The sequence below is a fragment of the Choloepus didactylus genome, chromosome 1, assembly GCF_015220235.1.
Source record: "Choloepus didactylus isolate mChoDid1 chromosome 1, mChoDid1.pri, whole genome shotgun sequence".
NCBI lineage: Eukaryota > Metazoa > Chordata > Mammalia > Pilosa > Megalonychidae > Choloepus > Choloepus didactylus.
In genome coordinates, this window is record NC_051307.1 from 11,496,503 (window position 1) to 11,521,854 (window position 25,352).

Below are 25,352 nucleotides of genomic sequence, written 5' to 3' on the forward strand. Positions count from 1 at the left end.
CCCGAGATGCTTTTCTGGTTCTCCTCACCTCCATGCAGCCTTTAAATAATCCCCAAGTATCTGAGGTGGTCTGTTAATTCCCCCTCTTCTTTTCAGTCTGAAAGCCAAACAAATACCAATTCAGTGTAGCAACTTGGGCAAATCTCTTCTCCCTTTTGGATATCAGATTTCTTCTCAGGAAGTAAGGCAGTGTGGTTCTCAACTGAGGGTGGTACCCCCCCATGGAGGCAATCAGAAATGTGGAAGGAGGGGCAACAGTTTAGGTGGTCACAGTCACTTGGAAGGGGTACTACTGGTATTCAGCACCCAGAAGCCAGAGATGCTAAACACCCTGCAGATGCCAGCAGCACCCCTGTTGAAACACATTGGATGACCTAAGACTCTCTACAGTTGTTTCTTCTTACAATAAATATAAATAAACCCACATTGGTTTTTTTTTTTTTTTTTTTTGAGTGTTCTTTTTTACTTTTACTTTTATTTTTATTTTTGGAATAAGGAAAATGTTCAAAAATTTTTGTGATGGATGAACAATTATATGATGGTATTGTGAACAACTGATTGCACACTAGATGATTGTATGTATGTGAATATTTCTCAATTAAAAAAAAAAAAAAAAGCAGGTTTCTGGGACATAAGGACCAAGGAACCCTACAAAATGAGTGCTGACCCAAGCAACCTCCCAGGAGACGGCCTGCCAGCCTTCTCCAGGTGACTTCCCACTCCTCACCTTTCACACACACACTTCGGAAATTGTAGCACTGAACTCAATCTGGCCTCTTTTTCCTCCTGTAAACAAAAACTGAGATATGTTTTTGATATATTGGCCTCTAGAACATCTTGGAGAGTTCAAAGCTGTAGGGTTGTTGAGTGCCTGGGACAGGATTGGTTTACATTCCATACCTCATTAGAAGATGCAGTTATAAAAACTTTTCAAAAACAGAATTTAATATTTAAAAGTGAAGCCATAAATCAATCAGAAGGCAAATTGATGCAACAGGACTTTGAAATGGGGTAATTTTCCAAATGACACTTAATTTATCCTTGAGCTTCCTAGAAGACCAGGAAACAACTAGTTGAGATGCAGTGTTTATTTGATAAAAGGAGCATACATACAGGTTCATCCAAGGAGCCAATTCTTTATGGCATTTTTTGAGAAAGGAACTGATACAGATTTTTATGTAAATGCTGGTTGATGCTTTTAACCAGTTTTATGAAAGTTACAGAAATTGTCTACAAATGGATGTCTCATGCTGACAAGAATGGCTGTATGCCCCTTGAAGCATGAGTACAGGAAAATAGGATAAGGTAATCCAGAGATCTTGTTTTAGAAGCTCTCTCTGAATTCACAGCTGGGGTTTAGAGAGCTTGGACACAAGAGGGCTAATGTGTCCTTAAGACAATCTGGCTGTTATAAAAGTACAGACTCCTAACCCTACTGGGTCTGCATTTTTCACAAGCTCCCAGACAAGTCTGATAGCATCTGGTTTAGGAAGCATAGGATGCAATGTCTCTTAAACATCAAGATTCTCCAAATTTCTAACAAATGCTGTCGATTCACAAACTGACACCTGAAGGGCCAGGATTTTAGACTGCGAGTTTAAAAGATAAGACAAGCTTTAGGTACTAAGTATACATGGAGCTGGCTTTCTGGGATGAAAATGTTAGGGATCTGACTTCAATGTCTTTCTGGCGGGCCACAACACATGTGGGTGGTCCAGAGCAAGGCTCTCAAAAAGGAAGGATGGATGGATGGAAGGAAGGAAGGAAGGAAGGAAGGAAGGAAGGAAGGAAGGGGGGAGGAAGGGAGGGAAGAAGAAGGGAGGGAGGAGAGAGGGAGGAAGAGAAAAAGAAAAAAAGAAAGTAAAGTATATGGTTGAGACTTTTGAGTTCTACACCATGAAGCCTGGCACAGACAGTTCTGGATTAAAGAAGTGTAAAATCAAGTGATGCCAACTAAAAGCCTCAACTACTGAACATCTAATTTTGAATAATACTATTCAGTCTAGGGTGGAACCAGGGTTATTTTGTCTCCTCAGAAATTTTTAATAATGAAAATTAATATACAGGGAATAAAAGCTTTACACAGCTTCAAAACAAACAAAATAAGGCATCTATAAATCCACTTAGTATAATTTCCTTCTCTAAGCGTGAAAATTCTTGAGTCCAAATCCAAAGTCAGAATATGTACTAATAAAACATTAAGTGAAAGAATAGGAAATAGTAATACACAAAATAAATTTTACAGCAGAAATAAAAAGATCAATATAGAGTTTGAAAAAATGTTGAGCAAATTTTCTCAGACAAAGAAGACAGAAAAATAGGAGAAAGGGACAGTTAGAAATCAGTGCAGGAGAAATGTGCAGCAACAGGGCCTCTTACACTGCAGGTGAGTGTCAAATGATGCAACCTTCAGGAAACTCAACAGCAGTTCCTATTAGAGGAAGATATGCCTACCCAATGACCCAGCCAACTTGTACACAAATATTCATAGCAGTTTTATTCATAACAGCCCAACTGGAAAGACTCCAGATGTCCATCAATACAACAGGCAAGCAAACTGTGGTCTGTTCTTACAGTGGAATTCTACTCAGCAATCAGAAAAGAAGCACTGATACAACTAACAATTTGGATGAAGAAACATGATAAGCACAAGAAAACAGAGAACAGATTGTATGGTTTCATTTATATTGAGTGCAAGAACAGAAAAACTAACATATAATGATGGAAATCAAAATAGTGGTTCCTTCTGAGAGGTACTGACTGGGAAGAGGAGTATGGGAACATTCTGGGACTTTGGAAATGTCTGGCTAGTGGGTACATGGGTATTTACATATGTAACGGTTAGAGCTATACATTTTATTTATGTAAGTCTTCTCAATAAATAAAATAAAACCAAACAAAAAGGAAATCCAGAGACAAGGACAGCATCAGCATAATAGGATTTCCAGAATGAGAGAACAGAGAAAATGGAAGGACAAATAACAGAAGAAAATTTCCAGAATAGATGTATTTCCAGTTTGAAAGTACAATAAACATAAAATGGATAACACTGACATATAGGATTGTGACCTTTCAGAACACTGAAAATCTAGATCCTAAAGTTCTCAGAAATAAAAATAAAAATAAATAACAAATGGACAAATACCTCTAGTATTTAAACATATATATATATAATGACAAGCATATAAATTTAGTTTTCCATTTACTGAGAACGAAGTGAAAGCAATTATGTATATTTCACATTGTAAGATGTATTGTATTCCATCTTAAGTTGGCCCCAAAACTATACGGTGAATTTCAACTGATCACACATTACACTTTTTCTTACATAAAGCGTGTGCCGATTACTAAAGGGGCAAAAGTTAAAATGATTTTAATTATATTATTTTCAAATAAACTTTATATATTTTTAAAAATAGAGCTAAAATAATTTCCTACTTAATCACTCCATCATCTATACGCTTGCCTTTCAAAGTGTGGTCCTCAGATCACAAGCCTCACCTGAGAGCTTGTGGGAACTGCAGAATCTTAGGCTCCACCTGCAACCTACTGAATCTGGGTCTGCATTTTAACAAGAGCCCACGTGAATGAACCAATTGATAAAATAATTATGAAATCACTACAGAAATATGAACTGAATTGAGTTGATAGTAAGGGATTATTAAATGTTAAACTATAACAAACAATATTGTTTTTGTGTTTTAAAAAAAATCTTGTATTTTAGAGATAATACTAAATTATTTACAGATGAAACTATATGATGTCTAGAATTTTCTTCAAAATATTATGGGAGGGTGTAAGTGAATGGGGGTATAGATAAAACAAGATAGACATGAGATGAAAACTGTTGAAGCAGGTGATGGGTACACCATAGCACATTATAGCCGTTTCTCTATTTTTGTCTATGTTTGAAAGTTCCCATAATAAAATTTAAGATATCTGGTACTGAAAAAGTCAATTTAAATTTAGAAAAAAATAAATTGTTTGAAAGAAAATTTTACACGGACATACCAAAAACCATAAGAGTGCTAAGCAAATGACTGATGTTTGGAAAACACATCAGGTAAACTGAGTTTCAGTGGGAAAATATTGTTTGAATACAGTACTCGGAGGATAGTCGCACAAGAGGAGAGAGGGCCCAATTACACACACCTACACCTGTAACCACTCTATCAGTTTAGTGAAAGTTAAGGTGGGAAGCAAAAAGCAGAGTAACGTGTTTGAATGAGTTTTAGGAATAGAAAAGCAGAAAAGAACTCAGTAAATTAGCAGGAAATGAGCAACTGCCAATTAAGACTTAATCGTCGCACTGTGTATAAAACAATAATTACATAGGTTTAATTATATATTATACAATGTATAATTATCATATTACAATCAATATATAATATGATATAATAATATTATTGTCCTAGACTCCTGCTGTACCTGTATTACTCAATCCAGGAGAAGTTATGCCAGACTTGGTCACTTCTCTTGCTCTCTGCTGATTAGACAACCTACACTGCCCCTGAAACTCTGGGGGATCTCTCACAGCAAGTTTCCATTCTGCAGTCTAAACACCTCTCCCCAGGCCCCACCTCCTAAAGTCACACAGCAAACTGACAACACTGCAGCCCATCTACAGTGTCTCAGCTGCCTCCATGAACAAGCCATTCTAAAAGATCTATCCTCCACCAAGGGAGTAAAAAATGTCACAAAACCAAGGACACTTGCCTATGTAGGAGAAAATTAATTATAAGTCCGCATTACTTTAATTCAGTCTTGGTAAAGATCACAGTACAAAGCAAGAGCCACGACTTTCGACAGCTTTTAGGAGGAACCCCATGAGAAAGTAGGAAGACTCCTGGTTTTGACTAGAAAGCTCCATTACAGTTTATTCTAAAGATCTAGCAGAATTCTGGGTAATATTTACAAGTTAAACATCCTGACGACATTCATAACTTAATCACTAGCAAGGTTGGAGTAAAAGTCCTTTTGGATGAGGCTTGTATTTATTCTGAAATTGAGTCCCAGCTACTCAACAAGAAATTCTTCCGCAGCTCTTAAAGGCTCATTGTTACCTATTACACAACAAAATACTGAACCTTGAAGCTTATGTTGTTTTACATGTTTGAAATGGGAACCTGCATTTCCTCACAACTCATTCTTCTTAGAATGTTTTTGTAGGAAATTAATTTACCTAAGTTCTAATGCATATTCAGTTCTATAATATTGAATTCCTTCCCTATGACCACACTCGTTTTATTTACTAAGTGGCGTAGATTTTTATCTGTTGGTCCAGAAATAATGAAAATTTTTGTCTCTTTGGTCTTGGCTTTCTCCCTCCAGGCCAGTTTATGAAAATTCACTTTTTTGTCCAAGAGATTTAATTTTAGAAAGCATTACATATATATTTTCTTCTGGCTTCCCTGATACTAATGGCATTCTTTTTATGAGGCATGGCCAGTGTCCAACAGGTGAATACGTGGAAAGCATCAACCCAGTGGGTCTCTCACTCTGTTTATGAAAACCTGTATATAATACAATTTAATCTATTGTGGATTTTCTGAAAGATAGAGGTTCGGGTAGTGTTAGTGGCTACATTAACGCACAGGGCTTTAGCTTTCATAAAGCAGTAAGTTAAAAAAAAAAATAGGCCATAGAAAAGGCAAAGAATGTGGGGTACACAAGAAAGAAATTAAAATGGCCAATAAAACATATGGAAATATGTTCTACCTGGACAGAGAAATACAAGATGACATTTTTCACATATCAGATTAGTAAAAATACGCTTGATGCAGATTTTGAGGAAAAAACATACTCATACATTCATGATTTATAGGAGTGTAAATTCCTGCAAACATTTTTGAATGCAAAAAATTGAAACTGATGTATTACACACCCTTTGACCTAGCAATATTCACTGCAAGGAATTTGCACACTGGATAAACCTGTAAAGTTTTGGTGTGTCTATTTTTAAATTTTCACAGCAGCATTTTCTGTAATATCAAAAGTTGAAAAATAAGGTACCAATTATATGATGTACCACCCTTGTGTAAAATTTAAAGAAATCTATAATAAAAAATTAGTATATAAAATTTAATATAACTCAAATGCATATATATGTGTAATTTGTATTACAGAGTTGATACTTTCTGAGAGGGCATACAAAAAACAATAGTGGTTACCTTTAGGAAGGCAGTAGAGGAATTAAAGTAATAATTTTCACTTGATACCATTCTGTTCTGTTTAAATTTCTAATTTGGGCACTGATTCCACTTCCTCGTCTCTTTGCCTGTTGGCCTCAATGAGAAATCATTGAATTCAACAGCTGTAAATACTCCTCAAGGAAAGCAATAAATCAATCGTTCTCAGCTCTGATGGTGCGCTGGAATTACCTGGGAGGCTTTAAAATAGACTGACATCTGGGTTCCAACCCAAAGAATCTGATTCAATTTTACAGGATGCGGTCATGCACTAGGATTTTGAAAACTCCCCAGGTGATTATCTAATAAAAAGCCAGTAGTGAGAAGTACCATAATTAGTATAGGTTGCTTAAATTACTCAAGGACGAACATGACCCAATTCTAAGAGGGTTGTGTGGTACCAAGAACCAAGCATCTGGTCTTCTTGTCGACCAAGATGGCAGCATATGATACCCCAGGGAGCCGCCCCTCACAAAATCTTGGACAAACTAGCAATAACTGGCAAAGCCATCTTCCTCAGGGGTCTGGAAAACAAAGGACTGCAGTAACTGGGCAAGTGCTTATGGGAGTATTTGGAGAATCCCAAGAAGTACATCCCTGGAACAAAAATGATCTTTGCTGGCATTAAGAAGACAGAAAGGGAAGACTTGATAGCTTATCTCAAAAAAGCTGCTAGTGAGTAATAGTCAGCCATTGTGTTATTACAAAACAGAAATGTCTTGTGACTTTTTTACATGTATCATATTTAAACTGATGTCCTACACCAGAATTCAGATCATGAATGGCATAATTTTTGTTGGACAGTCCTGAGTTAAATAAGATTAGCTTATAGTTAAATGAATACAATCCAGCTTTTTGAATTTTGATAGTAATTCTGGTTTGGCAAGTGCTATCGCTATTTCCCCCTTCTAAAGGTTTAATTAGACTTGAGGCTAGGTTGAATTAGGGATGTTCAACTTTTCACAAAGATGGTGAATGTCAACTCAGCATCTACAAGAAATTGGTTTTATATTTAGATTTATATAACTGGTTTTACGAATATATTTAAATACTAAGGAAATCCCCTTCAGTCTCACAGAACAGAGCAAGACTCACTTGGTTTCAGTTGGTGTTCATCAGCCTGTTTCAAGGCAGGTACTGAAAATAAGTTAGCTATGTCCACTTTATCTTTCTGGTCTTAACTGTGTAAATCTAATTAATATTCCCTGTATCTGAAATGTTGCCTTTTAATTAACAAAAGACATTTTGGTGTGGTTTATGTATAATACCAAATAAAGAATGCTGCAGTTAAAAAGAAAAAATACCTAAGACTGCATAGCACAGTGAACCCTAGTGAAAACTATGGATTCAAGTTAATAGTATAATTATAATAGTATGGTTTTACTGATTGTAACAAAGGTACTACTCTAATGCAGTGTTAATAATAGAGAAAACTGTGGGGTGTATGAGGGGGAGGGGTGTAATGAGAACTCTGTTTTCTGCATTATTTTTATGTAGGCCTACTTCTCTATTTAAAAAAAAAAATCAACTGTTTGCAATCATGGCAGTGCCAGCAGCAGTACCTGTCCACAGGAGGAATTTGAGAGACTTAAAGGAAGTACGTGGGATATGTCACCTGCTCCTCGTGTGTGGCCGTGTGGTTTTCACTAAGACTTTGTAGCCTTAGGTGACTATAAAGGTGCTGTTTGTAGGGATTATGGACTGTTTGGTTTATGTCCTTGTACATGTTTTGTTTTCCAGTACTATATGTTAGTTTAGTAATACTGCCCTCTCACACTAGCCTTTCACAAACTTAACATTAGCAAACAAAATAAATTAAAAAGCTAGGTACTTCTACGTAAATACGGTGCAGACCATGAAAGCCCATGGCATTCTTCTGTTTCATTTTTTTGCCAGCCACATGTTAAAGTCTCATTTCTCGACAGTATATTCTTAAAGGATGAAAAAATATTTAAGTACTTGCAAAGCATCAATTTAACAAGCAAGAAGCAAGTTTCCCTCACTAATTCTAATTAATTTTCCTGTTAAGCCAGCTAACAGCCACATAAAAGAAATACTTTTCCAAAAGTATAGAAGTCAACCAAAAGGAACAGAAAAAGTCAACTTCCAGAAAAAACTACTATATCAATTTAAATCTTCATACATCTTAGACATGCTCTACGCAGCTGTCATTAATGCAAAATTTTCATTTCAATGATTTATATGAAAAGTAAAATTAAAAATTGTATATACATACAGACATACAAACTCTCAAAAAGATGAGCTCAACCTTAGTTGTGAAGCAGCCAATCTTCAAAAGATACTTTGTAATTATAAAGAAAAATAAGCTCAACTTTTGAGGCTAATGGATGCATTCTTAATTTTCGAAAGATTATTTGGGTTAATAAAGAATACTTTTAAAGTAATAACTGAAAAGTTAGCCATCATATATTTTTATTACAAGACATTTTAAAATTTGGGCAGATAACAATTGTGACAATAACCCGCTTCATACAAAAAATACACTTTCAAATACTTTATCAAGCAAATAAAAACAATCTTCATTTATTTGCTCTTTCCAGAAGTTAATGTACAGTAAAAATTTAATATTGTACATGACGGACATGTATTAGCATACACAGAAAATGAGCAAGTATTGGATGTTCAGAAACAAAAGTAAAAATAAATAGCAATGATAAACATTTGAAAAAAATAATGCACATTTTAGTTATGGAAAATATGTTTCTAAATTATATATACAGTTATACTTAATAGAAGGTCATCTCTTTAAAACTGCACAAAACATGGGCCCAATAAAGCATGTTTTATGGCATGTAATATTATAAATCCTAGGGCAGTTTGTTGCATTAAATCCATAATAAAAACACTTAGATCTGTAATATAATAAAAGGTATGCAATATTACTTGAGAAAGATTGCCTTCCTCTACTCACATTAACCTGTAGTAATCCTACAAAAGGCTGTACAGGAAATTTCACAAAAAGAAATATTAAGCAATTGTCATGCCCACTCTATGCTGACAAAGCAGCCAAAAATGGGCTTCGAAGTAAATGTGGCGGTACATTTAATATCTTCAATACTTTTTGTGTTTTTTTTTTTATACTAAAGATCATTTCTATGGTCTATAAAAACACTTCATGTTTAACCATGATTGGCAATCTCAGAACAAGAAAGATCCTGGCAAAATGGAGTCAGTTTCTGCTTACTTTATTTGCATGAATCGAATACTTCAGAAGATAGGACTTTATAGAAAAGAGACATTAATGCTCAATTCACTTACAACTAGACTCATTGGGGGTGTCAACACATTTTTTAAAATCCTACTTAAACTCGGGTGTAAGAAAATCAAAGGTAACATTTCCATTTGTATTATGGCACAGCCCTCAATTCAGAGAAAAATACACTTTGGGAAACCAGAAAGATTGCACAAAGATTAGGGGCAACCTGAAAACCTCTTGGTGAAAAACACTAAAGTCCTCTAGGGCAATAAAAAAATATGTGCAGACTTAATTACAAATAGTTATATTTTAAAACAAAACCTTGAATCAGATATTCTGCTGCTCAATACCAACAATTCACAGGTATTTAAAAAGATATGATAATGTGTCCGCGATATTTGTGGCCACACTTGAATGCATAGAATACAGTAAATACTATGGTTCTTCAGTCTGTTACCCATCATACTGTCTATATTTCGAAAGCAGTACAACCATAAGGAGTGAGCAAATATTTTTATTATCTCACATAAAATACATTTTAAGTACTGCTGATTTCACTCATTTGTTCGACAACTTGTCCTAAAATCTCATCAACTACATCAACATCATAATTTACTTGCTGAAGATCTAGATCAGGTACAATCATGGCCAGCAGTTGTCCTACATTAACTCGAAGAGATCGAAGTTTGAGGCTGCAAATATAAATATTAAACTTATTAGATGAGCATTATAATAATTCAATATTTATGTAGAACTTAAAAATAACACTGAAACAGTAACATAATCTTTTGTAAAATCATATACAAATAAACTAAAAGAAAAGCAAAGGTTTGCCTTGAGAAAAGAAGTCAATTTGATTGACTGGATTCTAGCCTAAATCCTCAGTATTTCTTATTAGTAGCTCTGTTTGGTTCCTACTAACACATTTCTAATTAGCAGATTAGAGAAAACACGGACTAGCAAAATACATCACTTAGAGGGTATATGCAATTTAAAACAGCATCACCTGGAAAATAGTGATACACTAGAAAGAATACTGGTCTAAGAATAAAGGATGCATCTCTTTTCATTTCCACTTCCTTTCAGGAAAATAAACAAACTGAATTGTTCCCTAAAATACACTTGTAAGAGATACCTGTAAGTTTTATGAGGGAAAAAAGGTTCTGTGGACAGATGAGCTTGCAAAACTTTGGGTTAAATAATGTTAAACAAGACTTTTAATTAGAGGACTTCTCTGAACTTGTATTATGCTCAAGTTCACAGAGAATTCTTTACTGTGCATTTTTAGGGAACAGTGTTTTGCTGGAAACATTGGGAAATTCTGGACTAGATGATCATTTTCATTCCTTCCATGTTTATAGTACATGTATCTGAGTGTCACCACCCAGGCTTAAAAAAAATTCCAAGTATTTCTGCAATTATATAAATATCTAAAACTTGCGCTTAGATGCTCTTCCTTGGATTGATAATGCACAAAAATGTAATTTTATGCATGTTAGTTTTGTAATCTTCCTTAAGATTCCACTGGACCTTTGATAAAATTTCTTATTCCCACTCCAATTCTTTTTTGTCCAAGCTTTCCCATTCATCTTCAATCAGGTGCCCAGGGTTTTAAAAGTCTTTTCTGCTTTGCTTTCCAGAAGTTATTAACCATTCTATGTCCTACCTAGACTTTATCCTTTGTCATAACCAATAGCATTTATCTATATCCTTTCTCTTGACTTTTGATTGTCCAAGGCTGCTTCCTCCTACCTGCCATTTCAAGGGTTCATATTTTTAGGGTCTAGAACAGAACTGTCCAAGAGAAATAATGTCCAAGAGAAATGTGAACTACATATGTAATTTAAAATATTCTAGTAGCCCCATTAAAAAGTTAAAAAGAACAGATTAATTTTTATAAGATACCTTATTTAAGCCAGTCACCAAAATATTATTATTTCATATGACCAAAATAAAAAACTTTATTAATGAGGTATTTTATGTTCTTTTCTCATCCTAGGGCTTTGAAATCCAGGGTGCATTTAATACCTACAGCACATCTCAATTCAGACTAGCCACATTTAAAGTGTCAACAGCCACATGCAGCTAGTGGCTATCACACTGGAAAGCACCAGCCTAACAGATCACTGGGTACTCAAAAGTTTACTGTGTGCACAATTGCGTGGAACTTTGAATAGGAAGTGAGATACAGTAGGTTAGTATAGGCTGGAGTGAAATAGTGACACATCCTAGAGTAATTTGGGCAGATAATAAAAAATATATTTATAGCCTCCCCCTCCCCAGCCCCGAGGATCTGGGGAAAGGTGCGGATGTCTTGGACATCCTCACCTGGACTGGTGTTGATGTCACAAATATTGGGACTGGCGGTTTGATGTGCTGAGCCCTCGAGCATGGGACTTGCCCTGATGAAGCTCATTACCACAAAGGAGAGTCTAAAGTTGTATGTAATGGAGCCTAAGAGTCTCCCCCTGAGTACCTCTTTGTTGCTCAGATGTGGCCCTCTCTCTCTCTAACTGAGCCATCTCAACAAGTGAACTCGCTGCCCTCCCCCCATGTGGGACCCGACTCCCAGGGGTTTAAATCTCCCTGGCAACGCAGAGTATGACTCCCGGGGATGAATGTGGACCCGGCATCGTGGGACTGAGAGTACCTTCTTGACCAAAAGGGGGATGCAAAATGAGACGAAATAGTTTCAGTGGCTGAGAGATTCCAAATGGAGTAGAGAGGTCACTCTGGTGGACATTCTTATGTACTATATAGATAACACCTCTTAGGCTTTAATGTATTGGAATAGCTAGAAGTAAATACCTGACACTACGAAACTCCAACCCAGCAGTCTGGACTCCTGAAGACAATTATATAACAATGTAGATTACAAGGGGTGACAGTGTGATTGTGAAGACCTTGTGGATCACACCCCCTTTATCTAGTGTATGGATGAGTGGAGGAATGGGGATAAAAACTAAAGGACAAATGGGGTGGGATGGGGGGATGATTTGGGTGTTCTTTTTTCACTTTTATTTTTTATTCTTGTTCTGGTTCTTTCTGATGTAAGGAAAATGTTCAGAGATAGATTGTGGTGATGAACACATAACTATGTTATCATACTGTGGACAGTGGATTGTATATCATGGATGATTGTATGGTGTGTGAATGTATTTCAATAAAACTGAATTTAATAAAAAAAAAAGTTTACTGTGTGCAAAAGAATCATCTGGGAGCTTGTTTAACAGTTTCTAATTCAATAAACTGCAGTGGTGCCCAATGAGCTGTATTTCTACAAGCATCATAGATGCCTGTGGTCCCCATTTTCAGAAACATTGACCCACTGCCCTTTATGTTTACATGGAATTGCTCTATTCCTTCTACTTCCATAAACATACTTCTTAAAATCCTGCTAAACGTAAGCTAAAACACAAAGTAATATAAATAATATGTCAAGTGAGAATGGCAGGCGATACTTCAGCTACAACAGTACCTCTTAGGTCTCAAGTGCTATCATATTAGCTGATCTGGTTGCACAATTTTAGCTCTTAATGACGATGCAATAATATTCTGAACAGTAAGCCATCAACATAGCACTAATACTGCCATCCTCCCACCTCCTCTGCCTCCCCCTATCAAAAACAAAACAGATATAGAGAACCCCAACCTGATTTTAGATCCTATGGAGATAAGGTAATCATTCATTTACTGTTTTCTTGTTTTAACAGAATTAAAAACTTCCTGATAATCATTTGTACAATGGCAACTAGTAAATTTGTGATATTCTAAAAGCTAAGATTAGGGAAGGGATGTAGAGAAATGAAGACAGAAGCCAAAAACATAAAATTGCAGGCTGTGTAGTTATGTAGATTAATAAATTATCCTAGGGATCCAACTATACTCCACTGCATTTTTTTAGTTTAAAATATTCTGCTTTAATGCAAGAAACTCCTGCTGCACTTCTTTATTAGAATGAGTTTTAAACATACACCAAATATTCTACAAATAAGTAAAATTGATAGGATGGTCAGAAATATTCAAACTTTTCTGTAAATCTAAAATCATGCCAAAATAAAAAATTTCTTTAAAGAATGGAATTATTCCTACTATACATATCAAGAAACCGAACATCAGGTAGATTGCACCCTCGAGTCAAAGAGACCAAATATGTGGCCTGGAACAAGTTACTTAACTTCTCTAGGCCTTAGCATCATCATTTGTAAAACATAATAATAATTCTTCTCTCAAAGGGCTGTTGAGGTTTGTGAGTTAATGTATCTAATGCACATTCAATGGCACATAAAAAATTATTTTACTAATGTATTACAGAAATGATCAAAAATAAAATGTAAATAACAAAAAGAAATGGTGCCAAGAACAAAAGTAAAAGAAAAACAAATCAGGTAGAAAAAAGTAAAGTTTCTTGTTATAGTCCCTGTCTTCCAGCCTTGGCCAAATTCAACCTGTTCTTCAAGATCCAGCTGAACTTGGTTTGCCCCAACACCATTCCAAATCACTTTGATGGAACAAGTGCTTTATTCCTTTTAAATTCCTACTTCACTTAAATTGAATGTCAGTTGTTAGCTCCTTGAAGGATGATGATGTGTTATTTCCTCCATATCTCTCTTTGTTGACAATCAATAACTTCTTTTGATAAAATAATATCTATTTGATGCATGCTAGCAGATAAAATAAGTAGTACACTAAACAGAACTGTAGGCCTAGCAAAATGCCTCATTTAATATTACCTTTCCCCATCAGTATAATTTACAGACTCCTCAATGTTACTTGAAGTTGAAACATCTGTTCCTATTTGCTGACTTGTAGATTTTAATTGTTCAATTTCAGTTTTGAGTTCTTCACACTGTAAATGGATTTGTGATTTTTCCATTTCCAATAATTCAACCTGACAAAAAATATAAATTAATTCCATAATTGCAAAATCTTAAAATACTGATGTCAAAGCTCAAATGAAAAGCTAAGAAATTTAGAGTACATGCTTGATGAAAATTACCAATACCAAAATGTTAAATAGACCAAAAAACCCCACAAGTTTTCTAAAAACCAAGGTCATTTGCTTATAATTTCACCTCTACAGCTTTTACATTGAAAGAACACAAAATTTTAATTACCACTTGATCGAAAACCAGTGGTACCTAAAAACTAAAAAGCCAAAATACAAGTGGCCTAAATTTTAATACATTACAGTGGTTTTCATTTCCTGCACACTCACTAGCTTCAAGTTATAACAATGAGCTTATACTGATTTTTATGTTTTTTGTCATCTAGCTTCTGAGCCAACATTTTAAGATGAGTGTCTGAGCAGTTATGTAAGCAATATTTCCAGCAGCACAGTAAACAGAGTAACAGAAGTACACTGTGGTTTCCAAACTCTTTTTAGCAGGGAAATCTTCTTTTCAAGCACCAAATAAACGTAATAGATAAAAATGTAATAAAAGGAGCTACCTGAATTTGAAGTAGGGGCATGTGCAGGGGCTGTTACTTTCTTCTCAGCAAAAGAATCCCTGAATCAAGACTACATTTCCTGACCCCTTGTAAGCCCCATGACTCAGTACTGATTATGGAAAAGAAGAAGCTTCCAGGAAGCATCTAAGTAATTGCACCCTTCTCTTTCCTGCTGTTTGGAATGTAAATAAGATGGCTGAACCTGAAGAGCCTTATCGGAGAATTACTGCATGGTGAGAAGCAAAACCACAATGCAACAAGAGCTTGTGTCTCCAATGATCGTGGAGCTGCCACTTTTATTTGGAAATAAACCTAATCCTAAACAGCAAGGGTACATCTATAAAATGACAATACCGCCTTGCACCTTGTACGGTTATTACAAGGCTTATTATTAATGGATGTAAATTTTTTATCAAATTGAGTAACTGGCTAGCTCAATGAGGTGATATTTGTAGTTTGAGCAGGACAATTCTTTGAATAGCATCGTCCTGGGCACTATAGGCTATTTACTATCCATTAAATTCCAGTAATGCCATCTCCTCAAGGCATTTAAGAACCAAAAATGCCCCTATACATTTCCATGTGCCCCCAGGACCACTCCCTAAATGAAAACTAGTGAGTAACAGATATTCACTAAATAGAAATATTAAGTGAGAAGTATTCCTAGCTATTAGCAGTTCTTTAATATTTGAATACCCCTGGATGCCAATTATTATCTGTATCTTGGATAAGAAAACTCACCTCATTTTTATACTGGTCCCTCTCAATACTGCATTTGTCCAGCTGTCTAAATACATCGTCAAGCTGCACAGCCATTTCATCCATTTCACTTTTACTCTCATTACTGGAACACTGACTACATTCAGCCTTTAAATGTTGCAAAGCACTACACTGTTTTTTCAGTCTTTCTATTTCTTCCAAAGCTTGCTGATACTGTGAAGCCATATGGTCTGGACTTTCAGATTTGCCATTAATACCCTCAAGTAAAAATACAGCATCAGTTTCAGTAGATTGATGGCAAATTTCCTTCTTCACGAATTTGTCATTTATTTCTAGTATTCTCTGTTCTAACACTTTCACTTGGTCAGTAAACATATGACATTGTCTTTTATAATTTTCTTTTTCTTGGATGACTAAAAGTAGCTCATTTTTCAGTTCATTTAACTGGCAGTCAGCCTCACCTACAGATTTATCAAATGTCTCCTGGGTTTCAGGTATTTTTGCTTCATCTACACAGGATGATAGTGTTGCTGAATCATTTCTTGCATCTATCTCATCTTCAATAGTTTCTTCCTTTTTAACAATTAAACTTGGTACTTCAGTCTGTGTGGCTGCAGTAGTTCCCTGATCACATCTGGACAAGGAGGTGCTTTTTGTACTAATCTGGCCACAAGGCTCCTGATCATGCACAAGCTCAACCCGAATACCACTTGGCTCCATGGTGATCTGCTCCAATTTCACTTCACTGTCACAGTCTACGGCAGGTTTGGGAGTACTGTTTTCTTCTAAGATGATGACATCTTCATCATCTTTATTAACTGAATTTTCAAATGCTTGATTAGTCAATCTCCGATTCTTTACATTCAAAATTGAGGAACGAACAGGAAGTCTCCGTTTTAGGCTGAAAAAATTTAAATATAAGATTATAAAATGTCAATATGGAGAACGGAAGATCTTGCAATAATCATTCTAACAACTACACTATTGTAACATTTTTATAATTTAACTACGCTAAAATTGTAAGAAATTCCCATGCTTCTTTTTTTAAAAAATACCACAATGTATGGTACTGACCAACAATTTACCAAAGTAGAGATTATTTCCTCATTTTACAGATGAGAAACAAGTGAATACTGAGATCTCTTTGAAGTGCCAGATCTACGTACCGCCAAACATCTCTTCATCTGGTGTCCTTTAGGTGTCTCAGTGTAGCTAGGTCCAAAACAGAATCTGACTCCCCTGGTGCCACCACTTTCCCCAGCCCTTCTCTGTATCCTCAGCAAATGGCACTGCTATTCCCATTTGTTAATTTTCATCAACATTCAGCTATCAAAGGTGAGCCACAAAGTAAACCAGCGGTATGCATGCTTTCATATAAAACAAGTGTCTCTGAATTACAGACTTTTTTTTTTTTTTCATTTGCTTAAGTTTTCTATGAATTTATCAATTGGTTACTTTTATTTCCCACTTGGAGGGAAATTTGTACTGGTTTGTTCTTTAGGACTTTTGTGCTAGATTCTGTTTCCTAGATCTCATCTTTTCCTCTTTCCAAGGTTACTCTCTCATATTGATGGGGCACAACCTCCAACAGCGTTTTGAGAAAGAGTACATGGGACAGAGAAACGTAAGCTTTGCACAATGTATCTTTATTCCACTCTCAAGTTTACTGCTGGCTTGTTTGGTATACAGACCTCTCAAACTCCCTTATTTAGATGTTGCCCCTGCAGTACTGATGCTTTACTCATCTTTTCTTCTGTCTTCCAACTGTTTATCTTTTTGTTCTATGTTCTAAGAGATTTGTTCAACATCCACTCACCCCACAATAAATTTCATATTGTCTTCTTCTACTCCCTTTGTTTCAGTTTGTTCTCCCATGTTAGACGGAACACACCTGGTGATCCTTGGCAGTTTATATTTAAGAGTGAAACTGACTAGAAGCTGTCAAAGGATAGGCCTGAGATTCAAAGGGTCCTCAAACTGTCATTAACATCTACAGCTTTTCTCCAGTAAGAAGGAAGCTGAGGGTCCTCACCATTAAGTATTCAAACTTCCCCATATTCCTTCTGTTTTCAAAACCATGGCTTACCCCCATCTGCAGCAATAAAAACTGCTCCAAGAAGTAAATTTCCTATCTTCTCACAAAGGAAGAGAAAGGACAGTTGCCATACCTTGCAGACTGAGAAGTGGTCTAGGGACCTACTCTTCCTTAGATGAACTTCCATGAAAGCCTGCTGCTTCCACCCCTTGTCCTTCACTTTTAGACATACCTGATGCTTCCAAGTTCTGAGACTTTCTATTCAACTATGGAGTTATTCAGGCTGCTTCTTGTCAGCTTTCCACCCTACTCCAAAAAGCTAAGGTTTCAGCTTTATCAATTATTTCTTATTTATCTATTCTACCCTGTTAAATTGGAAATATCCCTATTTTTTCTTCTTTCCAGGTCAATGCCTAATTATCTTTCTCAAAACGTAAGTGTAGGTACCAACTTCCCACAGTCTTTGGCTCGATGAATTTGAGAATATATTGCCTTTTGAAATTGTTTAATTAAAAATGTTCCCTTTTGGTGGGCGGGGCAAGATGGCAGACTGGTGAGCTGTATGTTTTAGTTACTCCTCCAGGAAAGTAGGTAGAAAGCCAGGAACTGCGTGGACTGGACACCACAGAGCAATCTGACTTTGGGCATACTTCATACAACACTCATGAAAACGTGGAACTGCTGAGATCAGCGAAATCTGTAAGTTTTTGCGGCCAGGGGACCCGCGCCCCTGCTGCCAGGCTCAGTCCCGGGGGAGGAGAGGCTGTCAGCTCCGGGAAGGAGAAGGGAGAACTGCAGTGGCAGCTCTTATCGGAAACTCATTCTACTGATTCAAACTCCAACCATAGATAGACTGAGACCAGACACCAGAGAATCTGAGAGCAGCCAGCCCAGCAGAGAGGAGACAGGCATGGAAAAAAAAAACACGAAAAACTCCAAAATAAAAGCGGAGGATTTTTGGAGTTCTGGTGAACATAGAAAGGGGAAGGGCCCTGAGGCGCATATGCAAATCCCGAAGAAAAGATGATCTCTCTGCCCTGTGGACCCTTAATGGCCCTGGTTGCTTTGTCTCTTAGCATTTCAATAACCCATTAGATCTCTGAGGAGGGCCCTTTTTTTTTTTTTTTTTTTTTTTTAATCCTTTTTTCTTTTTCTAAAACAATTACTCTAAGAAGCCCAATACAGAAAGCTTCAAAGACTTGCTATTTGGGCAGGTCAAGTCAAGAGCAGAACTAGGAGAGCTCTGAGACAAAACGCAATAATCCAGTGGCTGAGAAAATTCACTAAACACCACAACTTCCCAAGAAAAGGGGGGTGTCCGCTCACAGCCATCATCCTGGGGGACAGGAAACACTCCTGCCCATCGCCAGCCCCATAGCCCAGAACTGCCCCAGACAACCCAGTGTGACAGAAGTGCTTCAAATAACAGGCACACACCACAAAACTGGGCGTGGACATTAGCCTTCCCTGCAACCTCAGCTGATTGTCCCAGAGTTGGGAAGGTAGAGCAGTGTGAATTAACAAAGCCCCATTCAGCCATCATTTCAGCAGACTGGGAGCCTCCCTACACAGCCCAGCAGCCCAGAACTGCCCTGGGGGGACGGCACTCACCTGTGACATAGCACAGTCATCCCTCAACAGAGGACCCGGGGTGCACGGCCTGGAAGAGGGGCCCACTTGCAAGTCTCAGGAGCCATACGCCAATACCAAGGACTTGTGGGTCAGTGGCAGAGACAAGCTGTGGCAGGACTGAACTGAAGGATTAGACTATTGCAGCAGCTTTAAAACTCTAGGATCACCAGGGAGATTTGATTGTTAGAGCCACCCCCCACTCCCTGACTGCCCAGAAACACGCCCCACATACAGGGCAGGCAACACCAACTACACACGCAAGCTTGGGACACCAATTGGACCCCACAAGACTCACTCCCCCACTCACCAAAAAGGCTAAGCAGGGGAGAACTGGCTTGTGGAGAACAGGTGGCTCGTGGACGCCACCTGCTGGTTAGTTAGAGAAAGTGTACTCCACGAAGCTGTAGATCTGATAAATTAGAGATAAGGACTTCAACTGGTCTACAAACCCTAAAAGAACCCTATCAAGGTCAGCAAATGCCACGAGGCCAAAAACAACAGAAAATTATAAAGCATATGAAAAAACCAGACGATATGGATAACCCAAGCCCAAGCACCCAAATCAAAAGACCAGAAGAGACACACCTAGAGCAGCTACTCAAAGAACTAAAGATGAACAATGAGACCATAGTACGGGATATGAAGGAAATCAAGAAGACCCTAGAAGAGCATAAAGAAGACATTGCAAGACTAAATAAAAAAATGGATGATCTTATGGAAATTAAAGAAACTGTTGACCAAATTAAAAAGATTCTGGACACTCATAGTACAAGACTAGAGAAAGTTGAACAACGAATCAGTGACCTGGAAGATGACAGAATGGAAAATGAAAGCATAAAAGAAAGAATGGGGAAAAAAATTGAAAAACTCGAAATGGACCTCAGGGATATGATAGATAATATGAAACGTCCGAATATAAGACTCATTGGTGTCCCAGAAGAGGAAGAAAAGGGTAAAGGTCTAGGAAGAGTATTCAAAGAAATTGTTGGGGAAAACTTCCCAAATCTTCTAAACAACATAAATACACAAATCATAAATGCTCAGCGAACTCCAAATAGAATAAATCCAAAAAAACCCACTCCGAGACATATACTGATCACACTGTCAAACATAGAAGAGAAGGAGCAAGTTCTGAAAGCAGCAAGAGAAAAGCAATTCACCACATACAAAGGAAACAGCATAAGACTAAGTAGTGACTACTCAGCAGCCACCATGGAGGCGAGAAGGCAGTGGCACGATATATTTAAAATTCTGAGTGAGAGGAATTTCCAGCCAAGAATACTTTATCCAGCAAAGCTCTCCTTCAAATTTGAGGGAGAGCTTAAATTTTTCACAGACAAACAAATGCTGAGAGAATTTGCTAACAAGAGACCTGCCCTACTGGAGATACTAAAGGGAGCCCTACAGACAGAGAAACAAAGACAGGACAGAGAGACTTGGAGAAAGGTTCAGTACTAAAGAGATTCGGTATGGGTACAATAAAGGATATTAATAGAGAGAGGGAAAAATATGGCAAACATAATCCAAAGGATAAGATGGCCGATTCAAGAAATGCCTTCACGGTTTTAACGTTGAATGTAAATGGATTAAACTCCCCAATTAAAAGATATAGATTCACAGAATGGATCAAAAAAATGAACCATCAATATGTTGCATACAAGAGACTCATCTTAGACACAGGGACACAAAGAAACTGAAAGTGAAAGGATGGAAAAAAATATTTCATGCAAGCTACAGCCAAAAGAAAGCAGGTGTAGCAATATTAATCTCAGATAAAATAGACTTCAAATGCAGGGATGTTTTGAGAGACAAAGAAGGCCACTACATACTAATAAAAGGGGCAATTCAGCAAGAAGAATTAACAATCGTAAATGTCTATGCACCCAATCAAGGTGCCACAAAATACATGAGAGAAACATTGGCAAAACTAAAGGAAGCAATTGATGTTTCCACAATAATTGTGGGAGACTTCAACACATCACTCTCTCCTATAGATAGATCAACCAGACAGAAGACCAATAAGGAAATTGAAAACCTAAACAATCTGATAAATGAATTAGATTTAACAGACATCTACAGGACATTACATCCCAAATCACCAGGATACACATACTTTTCTAGTGCTCACAGAACTTTCTCCAGAATAGATCATATGCTGGGACATAAAACAAGCCTCAATAAATTTAAAAAGATTGAAATTATTCAAAGCACATTCTCTGACCACAATGGAATACAATTAGAAGTCAATAACCATCAGAGACTTAGAAAATTCACAAATACCTGGAGGTTAAACAACACACTCCTAAACAATCAGTGGGTTAAAGAAGAAATAGCAAGAGAAATTGCTAAATATATAGAGACGAATGAAAATGAGAACACAACATACCAAAACCTATGGGATGCAGCAAAAGCAGTGCTAAGGGGGAAATTTATAGCACTAAACGCATATATTAAAAAGGAAGAAAGAGCCAAAATCAAAGAACTAATGGATCAACTGAAGAAGCTAGAAAATGAACAGCAAACCAATCCTAAACCAAGTACAAGAAAAGAAATAACAAGGATTAAAGCAGAAATAAATGACATAGAGAACAAAAAAACAATAGAAAGGATAAATATCACCAAAAGTTGGTTCTTTGAGAAGATCAACAAGATTGACAAGCCCCTAGCTAGACTGACAAAATCAAAAAGAGAGAAGACCCATATAAACAAAATAATGAATGAAAAAGGTGACATAACTGCAGATCCTGAAGAAATTAAAAAAATTATAAGAGGATATTATGAACAACTGTATGGCAACAAACTGGATAATGTAGAAGAAATGGACAATTTCCTGGAAACATATGAACAACCTAGACTGACCAGAGAAGAAATAGAAGACCTCAACCAACCCATCACAAGCAAAGAGATCCAATCAGTCATCAAAAAGCTTCCCACAAATAAATGCCCAGGGCCAGATGGCTTCACAGGGGAATTCTACCAAACTTTCCAGAAAGAACTGACACCAATCTTACTCAAACTCTTTCAAAACATTGAAAAAAATGGAACACTACCTAACTCATTTTATGAAGCTAACATCAATCTAATACCAAAACCAGGCAAAGATGCTACAAAAAAGGAAAACTACCGGCCAATCTCCCTAATGAATATAGATGCAAAAATCCTCAACAAAATACTTGCAAATCGAATCCAAAGACACATTAAAAAAATCATACACCATGACCAAGTGGGGTTCATTCCAGGCATGCAAGGATGGTTCAACATAAGAAAAACAATCAATGTATTACAACACATTAACAAGTCAAAAGGGAAAAATCAATTGATCATCTCAATAGATGCTGAAAAAGCATTTGATAAAATCCAACATCCCTTTTTGATAAAAACACTTCAAAAGGTAGGAATTGAAGGAAACTTCCTCAACATGATAAAGAGCATATATGAAAAACCCACAGCCAGCATAGTACTCAATGGTGAGAGACTGAAAGCCTTCCCTCTAAGATCAGGAACAAGACAAGGATGCCCGCTGTCACCACTGTTATTCGACATTGTGCTGGAAGTGCTAGCCAGGGCAATCCGGCAAGACAAAGAAATAAAAGGCATCCAAATTGGAAAAGAAGAAGTAAAACTGTCATTGTTTGCAGATGATATGATCTTATATCTAGAAAACCCTGAGAAATCAACGATACACCTACTAGAGCTAATAAACAAATTTAGCAAAGTAGCGGGATACAAGCTTAATGCACATAAGTCAGTAATGTTTCTATATGCTAGAAATGAACAAACTGAAGAGACACTCAAGAAAAAGATACCATTTTCAATAGCAACTAAAAAAATCAAGTACCTAGGAATAAACTTAACCAAAGATGTAAAAGACCTATAAAAAGAAAACTACATAACTCTACTAAAAGAAATAGAAGGGGACCTTAAAAGATGGGAAAATATTCCATGTTCATGGATAGGAAGGCTAAATGTCATTAAGATGTCAATTCTACCCAAACTCATCTACAGATTCAATGCAATCCCAATCAAAATTCCAACAACCTACTTTGCAGACTTGGAAAAGCTAGTTATCAAATTTATTTGGAAAGGGAAGATGCCTCGAATTGCTAAAGACACTCTAAAAAAGAAAAACGAAGTGGGAGGACTTACACTCCCTGACTTTGAAGCTTATTATAAAGCCACAGTTGCCAAAACAGCATGGTACTGGCACAAAGATAGACATATAGATCAATGGAATCGAATTGAGAATTCAGAGATAGACCCTCAGATCTATGGCCGACTGATCTTTGATAAGGCCCCCAAAGTCACCGAACTGAGCCATAATGGTCTTTTCAACAAATGGGGCTGGGAGAGTTGGATATCCATATCCAAAAGAATGAAAGAGGACCCCTACCTCACCCCCTACACAAAAATTAACTCAAAATGGACCAAAGATCTCAATATAAAAGAAAGTACCATAAAACTCCTAGAAGATAATGTAGGAAAACATCTTCAAGACCTTGTATTAGGAGGCCACTTCCGAGACTTTACACCCAAAGCACAAGCAACAAAAGAAAAAATAGATAAATGGGAACTCCTCAAGCTTAGAAGTTTCTGCACCTCAAAGGAATTTCTCAAAAAGGTAAAGAGGCAGCCAACTCAATGGGAAAAAATTTTTGGAAACCATGTATCTGACAAAAGACTGACATCTTGCATATACAAAGAAATCCTACAACTCAATGACAACAGTACAGACAGCCCAATTATAAAATGGGCAAAAGATATGAAAAGACAGTTCTCTGAAGAGGAAATACAAATGGCCAAGAAACACATGAAAAAATGTTCAGCTTCACTAGCTATTAGAGAGATGCAAATTAAGACCACAATGAGATACCATCTAACACCGGTTAGAATGGCTGCCATTAAGCAAACAGGAAACTACAAATGCTGGAGGGGATGTGGAGAAATTGGAACTCTTATTCATTGTTGGTGGGACTGTATAATGGTTCAGCCACTCTGGAAGTCAGTCTGGCAGTTCCTTAGAAAACTAGATATAGAGCTACCATTCGATCCAGCGATTGCACTTCTCGGTATATACCCGGAAGATCGGAAAGCAGTGACACGAACAGATATCTGCACGCCAATGTTCATAGCAGCATTATTCACAATTGCCAAGAGATGGAAACAACCCAAATGTCCTTCAACAGATGAGTGGATAAATAAAATGTGGTATATACACACGATGCAATACTACGCGGCAGTAAGAAGGAACGATCTGGTGAAACATATGACAACATGGATGAACCTTGAAGACATAATGCTGAGCGAAATAAGCCAGGCACAAAAAGAGAAATATTATATGCTACCACTAATGTGAACTTTGAAAAATGTAAAACAAATGGTTTATAATGTAGAATGTAGGGGAACTAGCAGTAGAGAGCAATTAAGGAAGGAGGAACAATAATCCAAGAAGAACAGATAAGCTATTTAATGTTCTGGGGATGCCCAGAAATGACTATGGTCTGTTAATTTCTGATGGATGTAGTAGGAACAAGTTCACTGAAATGTTGCTATATTATGCAACTTTCTTGGGGTAAAGTAGGAACATGTTGGAAGTTAAGCAGTTATCTTAGGTTAGTTGTCTTTTTCTTACTCCCTTGCTATGGTCTGTTTGAAATGTTCTTTTATTGTATGTTTGTTTTCTTTTTAACTTTTTTTTTTTTTCATACAGTTGATTTGAAAAAACAAGGGAAAGTTAAAAAAAAAAAAGAAAAAAGAAAAAAGACAAACAAGGAAAAAAAAAAAAAAGATGTAGTGCCCCCTTGAGGAGCCTGTGGAGAATGCAGGGGTATTCGCCTACCCCACCTCCATGGTTGCTAACATGACCACAGACATAGGGGACTGGTGGTTTGATGGGTTGAGCCCTCTACCATAAGTTTTACCCTTGGGAAGACGGTTGCTGCAAAGGAGAGGCTAGGCCTCCCTGTATTTGTGCCTAAGAGTCTCCTCCTGAATGCCTCTTTGTTGCTCAGATGTGGCCCTCTCTCTCTGGCTAAGCCAACTTGAAAGGTGAAATCACTGCCCTCCCCCCTATGTGGGATCAGACACCCAGGGAAGTGAATCTCCCTGGCAA

General features: G+C 37.0%; 1 protein-coding gene across 2 annotated transcripts in view; it reads right to left on the minus strand.

Moving 5' to 3' along the window:
• Positions 1 to 9,243: 9,243 nt before the first annotated feature.
• The window catches only part of MORC3 (MORC family CW-type zinc finger 3), a 62,052-nt gene continuing 45,943 nt past the window's right edge, over positions 9,244 to 25,352 (minus strand). For both annotated transcript variants that reach the window (XM_037831698.1, XM_037831703.1), the window contains 3 exons: positions 15,598 to 16,477; positions 14,139 to 14,296; positions 9,244 to 10,097 (listed from right to left, as the gene is read on the minus strand). In XM_037831698.1, coding sequence (XP_037687626.1) covers positions 9,944 to 10,097; positions 14,139 to 14,296; positions 15,598 to 16,477 — 1,192 coding nt within the window. In that variant the 3' untranslated portion in view covers positions 9,244 to 9,943. The remainder of the gene's footprint in view (positions 10,098 to 14,138; positions 14,297 to 15,597; positions 16,478 to 25,352) is intronic.